General features: G+C 41.0%; 3 protein-coding genes across 5 annotated transcripts; 1 reads left to right on the top strand and 2 right to left on the bottom strand.

Moving 5' to 3' along the window:
• Positions 1-1,040: 1,040 nt before the first annotated feature.
• tlr9 (toll-like receptor 9) lies at positions 1,041-5,070 on the bottom strand. The gene is given in 5 exon segments (XM_062564699.1): positions 1,041-1,525; positions 1,628-2,910; positions 2,913-2,936; positions 3,217-4,594; positions 4,800-5,070. Coding segments are annotated over 5 exon segments (2,895 nt in total). The 5' UTR covers positions 4,803-5,070; the 3' UTR covers positions 1,041-1,318.
• Positions 5,071-5,196: 126 nt separating this feature from the next.
• On the bottom strand, positions 5,197-13,079 carry apeh (acylaminoacyl-peptide hydrolase). 3 transcript variants are annotated; one of them, XM_037480721.2, is made up of 23 exons: positions 12,945-13,079; positions 12,359-12,488; positions 12,119-12,245; positions 11,936-12,023; positions 11,697-11,772; positions 11,499-11,590; positions 11,089-11,163; positions 10,829-10,966; positions 10,634-10,725; positions 10,514-10,554; positions 10,294-10,415; positions 10,075-10,135; positions 8,960-9,057; positions 8,792-8,843; positions 8,537-8,625; positions 8,261-8,399; positions 7,758-7,841; positions 7,303-7,383; positions 6,941-7,029; positions 6,493-6,683; positions 6,178-6,280; positions 5,985-6,091; positions 5,197-5,881 (listed from the first exon to the last, which is right to left on the bottom strand). In XM_037480721.2, exons 1-23 carry the CDS (start codon positions 12,957-12,959, stop codon positions 5,776-5,778), a joined length of 2,196 nt encoding a protein of 731 aa, XP_037336618.2. In that variant the 5' UTR covers positions 12,960-13,079; the 3' UTR covers positions 5,197-5,775. The 3 variants fall into 3 exon arrangements, with proteins under 3 accessions (XP_037336618.2, XP_062420659.1, XP_062420663.1); XM_062564675.1 differs by lacking the exon at positions 12,945-13,079 and having other exon boundaries at positions 12,359-12,840; XM_062564679.1 differs by lacking the exons at positions 5,197-5,881; positions 5,985-6,091; positions 6,178-6,280; positions 12,945-13,079 and having other exon boundaries at positions 6,528-6,683; positions 6,927-7,029; positions 12,359-12,846.
• Positions 13,080-13,320: 241 nt separating this feature from the next.
• On the top strand, positions 13,321-17,788 carry LOC119223419 (F-actin-capping protein subunit alpha-1-like). The gene is made up of 10 exons (XM_037480725.2): positions 13,321-13,572; positions 14,776-14,839; positions 14,950-15,001; positions 15,150-15,213; positions 15,308-15,514; positions 15,593-15,672; positions 15,864-15,942; positions 16,041-16,112; positions 16,203-16,265; positions 16,385-17,788. Exons 1-10 carry the CDS (start codon positions 13,534-13,536, stop codon positions 16,523-16,525), a joined length of 861 nt encoding a protein of 286 aa, XP_037336622.1. The 5' UTR covers positions 13,321-13,533; the 3' UTR covers positions 16,526-17,788.
• The last annotated feature ends 420 nt before the right edge of the window (positions 17,789-18,208 follow it).

The following is an 18,208-nucleotide window of genomic DNA, read 5'->3' as shown; positions in this document are numbered from 1 at the left end:
AAATTATGTATTTGAATGTTTTTCAATGTGAAAATACTGCAAAAAATTCAACCGCAAAAAAATCAACCACAAATAATTTAACCGCAAAAAATTCAACCACAACATCCGGGACCTCAAGGAAGAGCAATCGATTCTAGATTAAAAATCAGGAGCGTGCGTCAAGCAAAAGGAGCGAGCACCTAATACAACTTCAGCTTTTCGGCAGCATGGTGACCGGATTGTAGCCACACTGATGGCATAAAGAAAAGTTAAAGCTATTGGAAAAAAAAGTTATTGGACATGTCTACAATCCGGTCACCATGCTGCCGACAAGCCGAAGTTGTATTAGGTGCTCGCTCCTTTTGCTTGACGCACGCTCCTGATTTTTAATCTAGAATCGATTGCTCTTCCTTAGTGTCCCGGATGTTGCGGATTAATTTTTTGCGGCTGAATTATTTGCGGTTGAATTTTTTTCGTTGAATATTTTAACGTTGAATTTTTTGCGGTTGAATGTTTTGCGGTTTAATTTTTTGCAGTATTTTAACGTTGAAAAACATTCAGATACATAATTTCAATGCGTACATTTTCAGTGCTAGAAATGTAATCAGCTTTTTCTTTTAAAACCTGATGACACAGATTTACTTTCATAGTTTCGCTTTCAATATGTTTGCATGCACATCTGCAAGTCATTACTGAATTGTAAGTTCTGTTTAAAGAATTACTATAGCTTCCTTGCCCCAAAATATGGGTGCAGCCAGATGTGTCATTTCCAACATTCGATTTCACAAGAAATGGCAGGTGATACTTTTGAATGGGTGCAGCAGCCAAAGATCAACAGTTTCATTTCCTCTTATTATGTGGAAAAAGAGAAGTGCAATTTGGATATTGTGGGGTTGGGGCAGTTGTATAAAAGTAGATTATCAAATATTACAAAGGAGTAATGAAAATAACTGTTGAAATCAAGTTTATTTGTACATACACTACATGTACAGTGTTTTTGCGTTGCAGCCAACAATCGTAACATGTCCCTTTATCTGACCTCAGATAAAATAACAGCACAAAAAATATTTACAGCACATAGAAGAATGGTCACATTTTAAAGCTTTTCAAAACAAAGTTCCAAACACATAATTCCACTAAAGCGTTAGATTACAAATTGTTGTTTGCACTATATAAAAATGGCATATGATCTTTAATATAAACAATATACAGTTACATAATAAAACTGTCAACCTAGAATGATATATAACGTAGTTACATTGTCATAACAATGCAATCAAAAGATTCTCAACAATGGCTTCTTTCACCGAAGTGCTCTCTATCAGCAATTAAAAGGAAGTTATATGAAACTCTCACTCATATTGTTGTCATAGAATCGGAGGTTATCTGAAGACAATGCCATTCTCATTCGGTTCCAGAAAAGTGGTTGAGCCCTTGGGTTTCTCGGCCAGGACAACACAGACTTCTTGCACAACCGTTTCCTCAACTGGAGGTACTTCAGTTTGGGAAACATCTCATCCAACAGAACCAGTATAGCTGCATCCACCTTATTTAGATGAAATGAGAGACCATTAACTGTTGTGAAAATATGGCAACAACGGGCTAACCCGCAAAGCCGTGGGCAAATCCAAAGTAAATTTCAACTCACCTTCTCGTCCAGAAGCCGCTGCTGAACCATGAAGAAAGCCTGGCGGATGACACCGTTCACCCTTTCACCACCCGTGGCACCACTGGATAGCACAAACACTGTCTTTGCACTGTTGTAGACAGCATTGTGTAGATTTTCGATACACGAAAGCCCAGGAATCCAGTCCCTCTCCTCCAGACAGAGGCAAAACCTCCTGTGACCCGTGTCCTCCAGAATGACCATTAGCTCATTGTAGACCCAATCCCTCACAGCCCGGTTCTGGGTGTCGAACACCACAAAAGCATCGTGGTGATACTGCGAGTCTCTACCAGCAAGCTGGGAGTAGCCTTTGTGACCCGCCCAGAGTACCTGCAAGCAATACCACAGATCCCAGCCGTAGAGGTGCTTCAGAAGGGGCAGAACGGTGAACGCCACAGCAAAGAAGGAACACACGACGAAGGCTAAGCCACCGTAGATGTCCTGGCAGGAACGCTGGTCCATAGAGAGTACACTCTGACCTTGCTGGGACTCTGGGTAATCGCAGTGTACTTTTGTGGTGAGATGAGGAATCTGCACAGGAGTAGTACGCAAGAAGTCCGCGAACCAAGATGTGTCACAGTCACATTTAAAGGGGTTGGCATGCAGTGTGAGTGTCTGAAGGGCACTGCCATTTTTAAAGGGGGCAGGGAGAAACTGATGGTTCAACGTTTTGATCTGATTGTGGCTGAGATACAGGTACTGCAAGGATTTCGCCTTTCTGAAGAAACCCTCAGGAATATTACTAAGGCGATTGTGACTGAGGTCTAAGAGGGAAAAATAGACTCCAAATTCAATGACTGTATGCGGCAAGTAGAAGAGGGAGTTTTGACTCATATTCAAGTGACATAAATTGGCGAGTGCCGAAATATTTTCCCATGGGAAATATTTCAGCAAATTATTGCTGATGCTGAGGATCTCTATGCGTCCTGGGAGGTTAACCAGCACTTCTGGAGTGACTGACTCCAGATGGTTGTCAGAGATGTCAAGGTAGATGAGGTTCGTAAGGTTTTGAAAGAAACGAGTGTACTTGTTATCAGAATTCCACATAATGTTCAGGTGGTTTCCATAGAAGTAAAGGTACTTCAAAGAGCTGCTGTTCAGCATGTGATCGACTCGCATCCCAATCCCATTGTTTGCCAAACTTAGAAATTCTAGGTTTGTCAAATTCTGAAGGAACTGAAAACGGTGGCCCATGCCCCTCATTTGGAAGTAAAATTCATTGCCACTGACATCTAATACCTTCAGTGTGTTGTTAAGCTCACTCAAAGCATCCTTATAGTAAAAATCAAGTCTATTATATGACAAAATAAGAACAACTAATTTTTTCATACTTTTAAAAAGGCCTTTTGTCAATGCCTGGTTCATGTAATTGTAGGAAAGGTTTAAACAAACAGCGTTTTCCATCCCAACAAACATATTTTTGTTAATAGACAGAATGTCATTTTGAGACAGGTCAAACAGCAGTTTACCATCGCAGAATTTTTTTGTAAAGTCTGACAGAGATGGAAATTGTGACATGTTGTTTTTATGCAATGCTAGCCCGTCTGAATGGTTACATTCCCAGGTATCACTTCCTGATGTGGCTTTCCGATCTATCAGCATAAGCGTCTGTTCAGGGGAATTATGCGAGTACAGTATCTGGTTCTGACGGCTTTCTTGTGCCTCAATCTGAAAGGAGTGACTCGAGCGGCAGGGAAGGAAATTAAGCATGTTTTGGGAGAGGTCGATATTGACGAGGGACGGTGAATCCTTCAGAGATGTCAAGTTACAAGTATTGATAAAGTTCATTCTCAGTTCTAGGACTTTTAGATTTTGTAGCTTGGACACAATATCAAGACTGTCTCTTGAGAGCCTGTGGAAAAAGTTACCACTCAGAAGAAGACATTGCAGATCAGACATATTGCCAAAATGCGGGGACAGGATCATTTCCGGAAATGTCCATAGTGGCTCGTAGTTATAGATGAGGCTAATCCAAGTGAGGCCTCGGAGTTCTGCAAAGATGGTCCCGTTACGTATAGTAAATGCCAGGAGGTTGTCAGATAGATCTAATCGCTTTAAATTCTCCAGTGGGCGGAAAATACCCTCTGGGAATGTTCTCAAAGAGTTTCCTCTCAAGCTGAGGAAGGTAATCTTGGACTTCTTAGCATAGAACGAGTGTGGATTTAGGCGTAGGGGGAGATTACCTGGGCAAGGAAAGCACGGTCTGGCTGCATGGTCACAGCGCTGGCAATTCCACTCCAAGTTCAAATGTTTGAGGAGAGTCAGGTTGGCAAATGCGTTTTCCAAGACTTCTGTAATTGAATTCTCTCTTAAATCCAGTTTCTCCAATGAGGGTGGCAACCCTTTAGGAACAGCGGTGAAATTATTATACCCCAGGGTAAGGATTTCAAGTTTTGGGAGCTCTCCGAAGACCCTTTCACTAATGTCAAAGGCCTGGTTGCAAGGATTTACATAATAGCAGTTAGAGTCGAGGAAGAGCATTTTGAGATTTGGAGTATTTAAAGGCTGGAAAATGCTGAAAATGTTATTATACTTTAGGTCGAGAACCATCAGGCTTTCAGGTAACCAGGGAATAGTGGTGAGGCTGTTTCCTGACAGATACAGATATTTAAGTTTCAATAGTCTCTTGAAGGCATCGTCGTCGATCTTCATTTTGCATGAGCGGTCCTCCAGAGCTCTCAGGTGACCTGGCAGACAATTTTCCTTTATTTCCAGAGTTTCGAGGTTTGGGAGACCCGACAAAACATACTGCCTCAAATGAAGAATCTTCGTCTGACTTAAATTGAGCGACACTACTGTGGGTGACTGGATGAAGGAGAAACGCGTGAGAAGTCTGCCGTGGCAGTCCACTGCAGTGGTATTGCTATCAGTGTCACATGGAAAGAAGATGGTGTTTATAGTCCTCACTATTGGAAGCTGACAAAGGATGAGGAAAATGATCAACATAGCCTGAAAGAAAAAAAAAAAAAAAAAAAAAGACAAAACCATGTTTAAGTTTCAGAAGATTTAAAGAAAAAAAATTCCAACTGTTCCAACAGCTGTAAACAAATCCCATTAGCTTTGTTGAGCTTCGTCTCTCAGAAATGTGTCCAGAAAACGTCACAGTACAGGTAAATAATTTTCTTACAAACAAACAAATTATTATCTTACTTACCATAGCATGAATAGCATGTACTCTACCAATCACATGGAGGGCAAGACGAAGCAATCTTTCAGGTCAGGAGAGGAAAAAGATATAAAAGCAGTCGCTGCAGTGAAAAAAAACTAGATACCCTGATGCAGAAGTGAAAGCATGTGGTCAACACACACACACACACACACACACACACGACAGCGTGACGCAAATCGTGTGAGCTTTGCCAAATTCCTGTTGGGCATTCAGAAATTATGTCAAGAAATTTGCATAGAACTATGCACAATGCTTTATTTCCAGAAAATTAGACAAACCAACAAAAAGGGAGAGAGGAAATGTAGATTTATTGGTGGACGAGGATGGGTACTTTCTCAATTTAGGGAAATTCTGAGCAAAAAAGAAACGAGGAACCACTCGATCACCTGCTTCAAAAATCGTTTTTAATGTAAATAAATTCTTACGTATCAATTCATTCCACCTACAATCAATTAATTAAGTGCACTGTATCATGAAACCCATTAAAACAGAAGCAGTTATTTTTAAAAATCAAACCATAAGAGTGAGCATGAAAAGACTGATGAGGAAATCCTTTTACTAATAGTAATACATCTTTAAACACAACTGAAACAGTGAAAAGTTTTTTCTGTGTGTGCAATGTGTGTAAAGACTGCAAAAGAAAAAAAAAGAAAAACCTGCATCAATAACATGGTTTTCTGGTTAATCAAAGCTGCATAAAAGTTTATTTATTCAAGTGCCATGTTAAAATATATCTTCCCCTGCCCTTATTGAAAGAAAACGTGTCAATCACCGAAGTCAAAGATAGATAACAAGTAAAGAGTAGTAATACAAAGCACGTTTTGGCTGAGAGCAAGTTCAATGCTTTGGCCTCATACGGTCTTGGAAAAAGGAGCAGAACTTTCTTTATACACAATAGTGTATTTTCCCTGAAGCAACAACAACAGCCTTAGTACACTGTGTATTTATCTGGTATTCATCATCACTGATATAAGTGCTGAATTATCCACACAGCGATGTTCATGAAGCCATCAGACTCTGCATCAACCTTGGAGAGAGAATGATTGTTGCCAGGGTACCATAGTATCCTAAAAAACAAACCCAGGAGCATTGGTGAATAAACAATAAAACCCATATGTGAAATATCCAAACATAACCACCAGAACATGTTACTCAAGACAAGCTGCTTACCGGACTGGGACCTGCTTTGCTTTCAGAGCTCTGTAATATTCAATGCCTTGCTTGTTTGGTACACGCTTGTCATCTTCCCCTAAGGTAAGCAATACGGGTGTCTGTACCTAGAGGAGGGATCATCTGAGGTTACTACATTGTGCAACGACACCAATGAAACCACAAGCACCGACACACACGAAAACATTGATACCTGTGCGACGTGTTTAATGGGAGACTTGTTCAGCATCTCTTCCCAAACAGCAGGGTCAGGTAGGCAGTCTGTACTGTAGTCGTAGCCGGCCTCCACCATGCACCTTTAAAAGGCCAGCCAACAAGAGGAAGAAAGAAAAAGCTAAATACACAATGGCGCTGAGGTGTTTTGATCCTGCATTATTCAATACTTCCTCACTGACGGTGAGGCAGACACATGCCCTTTATCTGACTCGCAGCTGTCAGAGAGGGGTTCAAATGATGCAAAACATCTACCGGCACAGAACAAGTAAACAATGGGTGTGGGGGAATGTACCAGTCCGGGATGTCTGTGCTGCCAATCATGGAGGCTAAATTGGTGACGGGGTTGCGAGCCACACAGGCCTTGTAGAACGCTGGGTACTGGCCGATCAGATGACAGGCCAGAAAACCACCATGGGAGCCCCCAGAAACTGCCACCTTCTGCATGTCGAACAGGTCACCTTTCAGAACACTTTCCACAGCAAACTGGTAAGAAGAAAAAACACAGGGAACCGTGAGAGATTGTTTTTTAGTATAGAAGAAAGGAAGAAAGACACAAACTATGGCAACTAACCTACGTTAAATATAGAAATCAGCTGTTTAAACAAACAAAAGAAGCAACGATTGAGGTCATTTTTAGCAAAAAGAGTAAGATACCGTCATGGATGATCTATTTGAAGGTATTAATAAGGTAGTTATTGTTTTAAAAGCAGCATTGGAGCTGTGTACCGTTTTATTCTTACTTGGACATCTTTGACGTCCTGGGTGCCAACATTGCCCGGTAGTGAGAGGATGCTGTCCTGGCCGTACCCCAGAGAGCCGCGATAGTTCACTGAGCATGAAGAACAAACAAGACTAGTCATCCACCAGCCAAGTTACAGTTTACTTCTGTGTCTGTTCAATCTCATGACTTATTTTTTTTTATAACCATGTGAAAAAACTTTAATCATCTCATCCTTGATGATAAGTATGGACGGTCAGAGGAAGGAATGGACAGACAGCCCAAAGAACATAATGCCTACCGCCTCATTTTTTTCTCTAGTAAATATATAAGGGAAGTTATGATTGGCTAGTAAAAAACAGTAACAATATAAAATAAACATACCGAGTAATAGAGCAAAGCCCATCTTGCACAGTACGGATGAGGACAGAAGCCAATCAGCTACGAACACTGAGTGAGGACCCCCTAAGTAACAGAAACACGTTAATGTAAAATACCACAGATAACTTTGCACGTAAAATCAAATGTGTGTTTAGCATGTCAGGACTATTATATAATTATCTTGATTTTGAGAGTATAAATAAACAGTTTGTTACTATGGGTGATATTGTCATAACAACCAGTGATGGATTGCAAATTTGGTCTGTAGTACAAGCATTTGACTGACTACAAACCAATATCAACAGTAATCTAATATCCATTTCAGCATTGACTCATAGTACTTCATATGCAAGCAACATTCTGATATTATTTTAGCTTTTTGTAAATACTACATTGGGTAACATTTAGGTATCACTACTGGAATTCCTAAAAACGAATCCATAACAAGAGCAACCAACCATGAGGAATGACAACAAGAGGCAGCTTCACTGCATCTGGAACCTCCTTTGGTTTGATCAGCAGAGCCTCAAAATCAAGGCCGGCTGGAAGATGGAAAGAAAACAGTTAGTCCTGTCAGAGTTCAGTCTCCCGTAGAAGACTAAATGTTTTTAAACCCCCTGAAAAAACACAATTATTCTTTATGAATTCAAATAAAACATCTCAGCCCGGGAGCCTTACCATGCAAACTTCTTTTCTTTTTCTTTTATTCATTATGAGTAACTATACCTTTAGCCCCCATTGTTAGATATACCTCCTGACTAATTTAATACTTAAACCTGTCCAGGCCAATGTAATTCAATGAGATAACTTAACTCAATAATGTGAATGAGTTTTACATTTCATGTAAAACAAAATTTAGTGTGGACAAAACTAACAGAAACCCTACCATTTGGCAAAAAAAACAAGAACCCTGATGTATTTCAGTACCTTCTATGCGAAAATACCAATAAAATATTCTTACGGTATTGACTGTTGTTTTGCTCTGGTGGAGGGGTGAAAGTCAAAATCTGCCAGTCGATTTCAGACATTGTCTGAGAGTCTTCCAAAGTCACCCACTTCACTTCCTCCTGAGAATCCCTGGGTGGAAGGAAGCCCAACCTCTGGACACAGAAGACATTTAGACATCTTTTGTGTAATAAAAAGGTCCAACATCATCCCCAAAATGTGATTCATGCTATAGCATATTAGGTATTGACTGTATGAAAATGTGAACAATAAACAAGACCACGTATCCTACCAGACTAGGAGGGCAGTTTGGAGAGGAACAGCTGACCACCATTAAATCTCTCTGTATGTTCAGGAGACACCAGCTGCCAACATCAGTCCCTGCAGACAAACAAAGAACATCATCCGAATTGAAAGGTTGAAATAAACAGTTCAACACAGACACTGTAGACAAATCCCCTACTGGAGAATGTAAACACCAATAAACACGATGGTCAAGACATGAGCATGATTTTACTAAGGCTGATAAATGTGCCAAGTCACTCACCTGAAGTCAGAGAGGTGACGCTCCCTGTGCTCGTATTCACCATCAACAGATCCTTCAAAAGAAAACAGCATTTTACAGTATAATAACAATGAAATTCTCATTTCAAAATATCAATTTTGATTTATTTTGCATCATAAGAACAAGAAACTTCCCATGCGTTTACTGTACCTTGCGGCTGCGCTGGGGGCAAGCAACAATAATACGCTGACTATCAGCTGACCAGCACTGAGGGGACAACTGAGAGCTGTAGATACCAGCGAAGCCATCTGTAAAGCAACAACACACACAAACGTATATGATATATAATGAAAGTAGAATTAAGTCAGGTTTCTATATCAAGTTTCAGTTTACGTCCCGGATCAGTTCGTGCTGCTGCGGTTTTATTCCCTGAGATCAAATAGCGACATGTTTTTTGTTGTTGTTTTTTTTAAAAGAAAAGGGTAAACCTCTCCATGAGATCACTGACCCTTTGGGTTGGCAGACTTGGCGTTTTTAGTTGATCTCACGGATCATCACGCTGAACAGGAGCAGCTGTTCCCACAGCTGTATGCGCACGCGAAAGCATTCCGTGCAAAGCTCCGTCTCTTCGAGTCACAACAGCGAAACTTCAATGTAGCGCACTTCCCCACGCTGACCGAAATCAAAACGCAAATTTCGAAATGCCAAGCTCTTTGCTAAAATGGGAGAAAATGTGTCTGTGATCACATCTCTCATGAAAGAATTCAGTCAGCGCTTCCAGGATTTATTGAGAAGGAAATCACACGGTTTTGCAGCTCCGCTTTCAAAAGGATGCAGAAGAAGTGGAGGAGAGTCGATTAGAATTAGAACTGATCGAAATTCAGTAAGATGATTCTCTGAAGAATCAGCAACAGCTTCTCGCCCTACCCAACTTGGAAAAGACCTCTGATGAGACACAACGCAAAACGAATGAGGAGTCTCAACATACGTCTGTGAGCAGACATTCTCTTTTAACGATCAACAAAAGCAAACTGAGAACCAGAATGACCGACAGCAACACTGTGACGTCCTTCGCATCTCAACCATCCAACTTACTCCGGACCAGCTAGATGTCCTTCGGACCAAAGTGCAGCATCACTGCTCCCACTGAGCGCAACATTCTTCCCATTACAGGCGAGTTAAAAATATACGCATGGATCTTTGTGCCAGATTATGATGACAAATGTCCTCAAGAAGTTCCTGAGTCATCGCGTTCTGTGCAGACGGACGGACAACGAGTAAGGCGTGAAAACGGTGCCCCCGCACTGCCATCAAGCATTCCTTACCCTCTCCGGGTCTTTTCACCACGTCCACCACCACCGAAGTCTTCTTGGTATACCAGTCATACTAAAAACAAAATATGCAATCTCAGAGGCAAGCATTGTATGAAATCAAATGTAGAACTGATGTCCACACAACAGAAAACAGCAGATGGTGAATTGTGTGAAGAAACACAATTGTTTTCTATTGAGAAAGTGCTAGAATGGAAAGTCATGGTGTCTTACCAAACAGAGCCTGCTGCACTGCATGTGTGGTCCATAGACAGAACATTCCAGGTAAACAATCCGACACTGGTCTGGGCTCAGCCTGGGGGAGCACACCGCACTCGTGCCTGATGTTAGCTGCTCTGAGGGACGCAGCAAATACAACAAACATAAACATATGCAGTAATAATATCCGAATCGAGCTACATCTTTTAAACATATAAGACAAACATTCACTTACCACATTTTCCACCAGTAAGATCCACATAGAACAAAGAGGACCTAACACAGAAAAGAAAAACTTCAAGTCTGAATAGACAAGCTTTAATTTTTCTGTTTGATCAGTGTTAACAGTAATCACCTTCTGTTGGGACAGAACTTGAGGCCAATTCTGAAAGGCTCATGCCACCAGCCCACAAACACCACACCTGTGTCCCCTGGAGCCCAAAATGCCTGCAGAGACAAATAAACCAAAAAAGAAAGCAAAGGCATGAGCATAATATTCATGCACAACAACAACAAAAAATTGCATCATTGCAAAAATTGCTGTAGCAACCTGTCCGGGTGAGATGTCATCAGGGACCCCCTCCAACACAGAGACGTTGTCCCCTTCAATGTCCAAAACACAAAGCACCGGACAGCTCTTGCTAACTAGTGCCTCTCCCCAGTCCTCATAGAAGACAAACTGCTCCCCCTGCAGGGGTGAAGAGCAAAAACACAAAAAGTTGACCTATGCGAATGTAACGTAAGAATGTGGAGTAAACCTTTGAACAACCAAAAAATCACTTGTTTTAAAAATAATAATTTTCACTTCACCTTTACAGCTTCTTTTTTTTCAACTCTCATGGTTTCCTCCTCGTCTCCAATAGAAGACAACTCTGGTGACTCACTCTAGAAAACAGATAATGATACATTAAAAAATGAAAAGTAATTTAGTATCATCAAAGAACCACGGAGTAGCTAGCAACTTGAACCAATAGTTTAACAATAGAAGGTGTCGTATGCTTTGCAGATTGTAAATCAACTTGGGAAAATGTGTGCTACCGCCTAAAACATTGATTGAATAGGCTTTCCTGTTTGCTGTGCAGTATTGAACACAACCTTAGCCATGATCTTGGGTACAATCAAAATGCTTGATTTGCAACCTATAGAAAGCTGAGCAGCAGACATCTGCCCCATGTGATTCCATGCTGGTTTATCTTCAAAATACAGATTATCTGACGGACCTGGAAGTAGGATTCAGCCTTCGGTCTCTTCCTTTCTGCTACATACAAGAGGTGGGTCTCAGAGTGGGACCAAACCAAGCAGCCAAACTGCTCTAAAGAAAACAAAAAAAATACAGTGAGATTAACATCTTGACCAGCTCAGATAAAACACAATTTCAACCATTAAAAAAAATGCAGATGTCAGTGTAGCTAACTCACCATCCTCATAGACTTTGCCATGCTTCTTTAAGGCTGTTAGATTGACGCTTTTCATCTTCACGTTTTTACTCCAGATCTGAAAGGTCACAGGGAGGTCAGACAAGGATCACGTTGTGGTTCACAGTGCCACAGTACATGGGGTGTTAAACCTCAAGGTGGAACATGTAGAGGAGCGGAAATACAGGTGAGCACCATAGGGGACCATAACAAAAAAGTTTTGGTTGTTTGGCCACACACACCTCCAGAAACTGTTTGTCCTCTCCTTTGACTGTGCACTCTCTGACCACCGCCTTCATTTCACCTGAGGGGGAATCCTTACTTTGCACTCTGACGGAGAAAAGCATGCAGATGGGACATTATTATTTCATCTCAAGGCTAGAAGTATACATGCAACATATTCAAGCACAACAACTGTTACGTACTCTCCTTTGATTTCAGTGCAGTTCCCAGAGGCCGCGGAGTACACCACCGACTTCTCATCGTGGAACACTATGTACTGTCGGCAAAACTTGACGTTCTCATTCCTGTCCAGATCACGCTGGCTCCATTCTGCCAAATAATGCGGGTCAGCAACAAAACGTCTTCCGCATAAACGACGATCTTAGTGCGTCGCTCGCGCTCGCGCACACACACACATACACAAACGCGCGCGGTCAGTGTACCTGTGTAGATGTTGCTGTATTTGCCTCCATACTGAGAGGTGACGACAGGTCCCACGTCGGCTCTGCTCAGAGAGGGGAAGAGACTGAGTTCTCTGTAGAGCTTGGCAATGTCCCCCGGCCCGGTCATCACCTGACGACAAGGGACACAATGGCTCAACTGACCGACGCCGTTACGTCCCAAAGACACCAACTGACCGACAGCAAACAACGCCTTGCTCATGTCCTAGCTAGCATGCTAACGAATCCTACTTTCTTTCACTTTTGTTTGTAAAGTTCACAGTGAATGGTGTCCTATCAATACGTCGTGCTAACCAACAAAGAGAGCGAAAAGACAACGCAGAAAAGTGAACAGGCTAGTTTGTTTTTAGCAGTGCGGGTTACGTTTGACAGGAAGTTCCTGTAAGAGCCGAAGGGGGAAAACAACAGGACCAGTGTGAGTGTTTAGTGCGATGAAAAAAAAACGGGCTTGTATTAACTGAGTATAAAAAAACAATGACAACTTAGTTAAGCGATAAATACACCAATGTCAAGTCATTTTCCGTAGGGCATGTTAACTATTCAGAAGCAAAAGAATAAGTAGTCAGACCTGTGATTTCATCATCGACGGCCTGTGTCGCCAGTCTGCAAAGCAGTTGAGGGCACAATAGAGAGTAGTTATGGTGCTCCTGAGCAAAATTAAAGAGAAACAAAGGTACGACCTGGTTCAGCTTCCTCTTTTAACCTATAAAATAAGATAAATAACTGTTAAGCACTCACTGGATGAACCGAAATACTGAAAAACAAATGATAAATAAATGATTTGTGGCATTTTCAAAATCAAAACAGTTGACAAGGAACGTTGCTCGTCATGTAGTCTCATGTTTTCATAGTAGTCACATTTTCCAATATTTTTATTTTGGTAGGAACGTCACCTCACCGAACAGGAAGTGCTTTAATAATTAAATGAAGAGTTTATACGCCCTCTTGCGTTGCACGACTGTAATATTGAGAGTGTTTCACATTGCGCTTATACCGCAAGCAAAGTTATTGCATTTAGCATTCACCGTCGAAGCTCGGTAATACAAGCATTTTACGAGACGTGATTTAAAATTACTTTCTGGCTTGCATTCATTCCATCTCGTATGAGCACTGCTTCTGTCAGTCAGCTGGGGTAGGTGGGGTCACAAAGAGCCAAGATGGCTGACTTTGAGGAGCCGCTGTCAGATGACGAAAAGGTTTGCAAACTATTTTGTTCTTTGCACAAGGCGGTTTCCTCTCATTTATATACACCCACGCATGTTATATAATTACACGACCTAAGTTTCTGGACACGCTTTTGTTCTTTCGTATCAAAGTGATAAACCGGTGTATTTTAAGCTATAACGTTAGCTAAGTAGCCAATGCTAGTAAAAGCTCAGAGTTGCACTAGTACCTAACGTCAGAAGCTAGATTGATGTTTTGGCCACTTCTACTGAAAACGCAATGGCTACAACGCTACCTAGATTCATAGAAATCGAAGTATCGCCGCCGGTGTCCAAAAGTCGGGTTGCAATTTCCATCCCGTCTGCAGTAATTCCAGTGCAGGCTACGCATTCCTCTCGTGTAACGTTAGCCGCCGCAGCAGCAAGCTAACTTTGCTGTGGACTCTCTGGGTCAAACTGATTCAGTTGCAGCTCAAATACTTCCTAACCACGGACACATGAGTTTGAGTTCAGAACGAGGGTTCCTACAAGTGGGGAGCCTGATAGTGACACCCTGCTACTGGCAGCTGGACGCGTTATCAGATGGAGGCAAAGCACATATGATTAGGAATGACAGGTGTTGCAGTCGTTCGTCTACAGGGTCGATAAACATTTTACGCGTAAGGTCATCTTAATACCAAAAAAACAGCGAGTGGCAAACAGTCTCCCGAAATAATCGAGATACTTTTAATTACGGGTCACTTATTTGCGTTTAAATGAAAAAATGTAATGCTAAATGATGGCATGATTTCACAGAGTTTTGACGGATCAGTCTTTTCTAATGTAGTGCCTATTCTGTTTGTAAAGAGGTGTAAGAAGATTTTTCCTTTATTTCCTCGCCAATTGCAAAAGCTCTATTTGAAATATGCATGTCAATTATACTTTTTAATGTAAAACAATTTCATAAAACATGCTTTCTGCTATTTTTTTTAATGTGATTTTTCAACGTACCATAGTCGTTTCTAGTTTTTAAGAACAGATAAAGACCAAACAAGTTTAAGCTGGTTAAATCAGGAAAAACACTCCCTGTCATTGCAAAATCTAAAATGCATTTTAGTATACGCAATGGCAATATAAAAGTCTACAGTTGGATGCAAAATAACACAATAAGTAGTAAAACACAATAAGTAGTAATACTATGTTTTAGTACATAGCAAGTCACATTATCATGATAACTGCATTAAATTGTTCTCATAGGTCCGCATAGCGGCCAACTTTGTGACCCATGCCCCTCCGGGAGAGTTCAATGAGGTCTTCAATGGTAAGAAGTAGCCGATAATGAAAATATGCACGTCAAAATTCGGTCTTCAGCAGAATATAATTTGCCACTTAATTTAAAAAATAATTTTATATTTATTTTTGTCGTGCTAGATGTGCGGCTTCTTCTCAACAATGACAATCTCCTCAGGGAGGGAGCATCACAGTAAGTAACAGTCGCTTAAGACAAATGTCAGAAATGAAAACACTAATTATTTACACAATTCAAAACAAATGGTTGTTTATATATTGGGCAGAGAGGAATGGAAGCATGGCAAGGGGAAACATTTTGATGAAAACATTTTTTTGTCCAGCTCCTTTGCCCAGTACAACATGGATCAGTTTACTCCAGCCAAACTAGAGGGCTACGAAGAGCCGGTAGGTTTTTTTCAAAACTTTTTCTCCTGTTTATCCCAAAAGAGCTGGTGTCAAAGTCATACTTGTTCATCCTTTCGTCCCCCCTTTTTGATAGGTCCTGATCACTGAGCATGGTGACTTGGGCCAGGGACGTTTTCTGGACCCCCGCAACCGTCTGGTGTTCCGCTTTGACCACCTAAGAAAGGAGGTGAGCGACGTGCAGCCATATGAGGGAGAGACAGCCTTGAGAAGCTGGAGAGAGGCCTGTGATACTTCCCTTAGTGCCTATGTCAAAGAGCACTACCCAACTGGAGTCTGCACGGTAAGGCACACAACAATAACACATAGCACATAACAATTGGCCATTTACTACATTTTACTGCTACTGTCTGCGTTGCAGGTATATGGGAAAACAGTTGATGGGCAGCAAACAATCATAGCCTGTATTGAAGGACATCAGTTTCAACCCAAGAACTTCTGGTACCTGCAAAACACTTTACATAAGCTTATTTTGACATACAGTACCAGTCGAAAGTTTAATTGAATAAGAAAGTGTGTTGAAACCGTTGACTGGTACTGTGTAAGAAGATGTTGCCAAATTAGTTTTCCTATTAGGCTTACTGATTCTGCAGTCTGTTTGTAATGTTGGGCTTCTCTGTTCTCTAACACAGGAATGGTCGCTGTAGGTCAGAGTGGAAGCTTACCATCGGTCAGTCCACTGCTCAGGTTGTGGGAGTGTTGAAAATCCAGGTGAATATTGTGTGCTCATCCTCAGAAATAATAGGAAATAAGAGGAAGATTTCCCCAAAAATTCTGCCTCATTTACCAAGATATTCTTTCGTATCAAGGTGCACTATTACGAAGATGGGAATGTGCAGCTGGTTAGCCACAAGGAAGTAGAGGACTCAATACCAGTGACTGTAAGTAAAACATGTTTATACATGGGCTCACCTGCAGTAGTACAAACATTAGGTTGCTTACAAAGTGATGATTATGTGTTTTTGAAACAGAGTGAAAGCCAGACAACCAAGGAATTTATCGACATTATTGAGAATGCAGAAAATGATTACCAGGTAAGCAAACCTTTATTGAGTACACATTTATTTATCAATGTTGTTACTTTTATGTGTGCATGAATAATGCATTTTGAAAATAAAACATTAAATATTCCCCTTATTTTATTTTCCTTCAGACTGCAATCAGTGAGAACTATCAGACCATGTCTGACACCACCTTTAAGGCTCTGCGTCGGCAGCTTCCCGTCACACGCACAAAGATCGACTGGAACAAGATACTAAGTTACAAAATTGGCAAGGAGATGCAGAATGCCTAGAGGAGGGTCAGACGCTTACCAGAGAGTCGCACACACCACTAGGCCACTAGAACTCGCATATACAAGTGCAAGGAATAACCAAAGCAAAGCTAGATCAGTATGGGGCAAGGAATTAATTAAAAACAAAGTGAAAATCTACAGACTGTAAGGCACAGATACCCCTGCTGTAACAAAGTTACGAAGATGAAAGTGGTTACTTCTTGGTGTGTGTTGTGAGCGAATTGTTTTGAGTCAGTGTGCAGGGCTGTGCTCAGGACTGCTACATCTATTTAAATAAAGTAAATCTGCTGTATAAGTAATCTTAAGACTTTCAGGTGTCAGAAGTCCCAATAGTTTTCCTTAGTTAGACTCATGCAGGACTGTGATAGTGAAGGAGCAGAAAGGCACAACACATCTGATATGAGAAATTAAGCACACCATCACATATCAGGGTCTGATTTAAGACAGGAAATTAGGAATTTTTGTTCAAGTTTTGGTTCCATTGTTGATATTGTGCATGGTGGATTCTGTAAAATTGGGATACTGACAGGAAAAATGAATAGCAGTCATTTGACATTGTAACTCGTAACAAACTTTGTGATACGCAGCTGTAAGCCATTAGAAAGTTCTACGTTGCTAATGGAACGGGGTGGCATGATCCTCAGCATAGCTCTGCTTCTAGACTGTAAAACCTGTTTGTCAGTGGCTGTCAAGGCCTAAGGGAGTGTTACCTTGTTTTCTGTTGTGTTCCACTGACGTGTCTCCACCCATGCAAGCAATGATGACTGAATTAAGATAAAGCAACTTCTATGCTGTTGCATCTTTAATGGATTCTGTGTTCACCACCTACTTTGCTGTACAGCTCTTCCTCTGTGAAAGGAAAACAAACTCATATTAACCAAGATTTATTTGCCAATATGTCTTTCCTATGGTAAAGAACTCCATCCTCCCATGTATGCAAATTTCTATTTTAATATGCTGGTTTTTGTTGTCTTAGAATATTGCACTCTTAACTGTAACAAACTGTAGTGGTGAATGCAAAGCAGTTTCCATGTAAGGCAAGATACTATATTTGTTACATGACTTCTGTAAGGCCATATCATACTGTTTGTCACACGTTACATTATGTCTAAGTAGGCCGACTCACTTGTTAGCTATACAATGTGCAGTATTCAACCCTCACACTATACTACAACTGTGTGCCGCTCAGTTATAAAGTTTAAGACTGTACTGCCCCATTCTGTTGTAAAATAAATGGAATAAAAAATCTTAGCTAGATTGTAACTTTACATGTTTCCTTTTGAAGAACATGTTTGTGCCATCTCTAATGTGGGTGTGTCGGAAATACCACTTGAGTCTTGAGAAAAGAATGTCCTTCACAAAGCTCCTTTCAAGCATCACAATCATTCATCTTACCAACATTTTAGATCCTCCGGCCTTAACTGTTTCACACAATTTATACAACGTGAATCTGAAAAAGAATGCTCCAACCCCTTTGTACACAGGCGTAGAGCTGTTATTCCTTTGTGGGAGTCTCTAATTGACATCAGCACGTGTACAATCTCCACACAAGTACAAATACAAATATTTGCTCTTGATCAAAACGTTTTACATTTATTTGGATCTTTGCTTTTGCAGTATTTAGCGACTTTCAGGTATATGCAGTGAATTAAAACAAATGTTAAAACGCATTCAGACTTGATG

This window comes from Pungitius pungitius, chromosome 1, assembly GCF_949316345.1.
Source record: "Pungitius pungitius chromosome 1, fPunPun2.1, whole genome shotgun sequence".
Lineage (NCBI taxonomy): Eukaryota > Metazoa > Chordata > Actinopteri > Perciformes > Gasterosteidae > Pungitius > Pungitius pungitius.
This window is presented reverse-complemented; position numbering and strand designations above follow the sequence as displayed.

Coding starts and splice junctions, on each gene's coding strand:
- apeh (XM_062564675.1), bottom strand. CDS start 12,578: ATGAGCAAGGCGTTGTTTGCTGTCGGTCAGTTGGTGTCTTTGGGACGT. Junction 11,591..11,696: donor TGGCAAAGTCTATGAGGATG/GTGAGTTAGCTA, acceptor TGTTTTCTTTAG/AGCAGTTTGGCTGCTTGGTT. Junction 11,164..11,498: donor AGGCTGAATCCTACTTCCAG/GTCCGTCAGATA, acceptor TCTGTTTTCTAG/AGTGAGTCACCAGAGTTGTC.
- LOC119223419 (XM_037480725.2), top strand. CDS start 13,534: ATGGCTGACTTTGAGGAGCCGCTGTCAGATGACGAAAAG. Junction 13,573..14,775: donor CGCTGTCAGATGACGAAAAG/GTTTGCAAACTA, acceptor TTGTTCTCATAG/GTCCGCATAGCGGCCAACTT. Junction 14,840..14,949: donor GTTCAATGAGGTCTTCAATG/GTAAGAAGTAGC, acceptor TTGTCGTGCTAG/ATGTGCGGCTTCTTCTCAAC.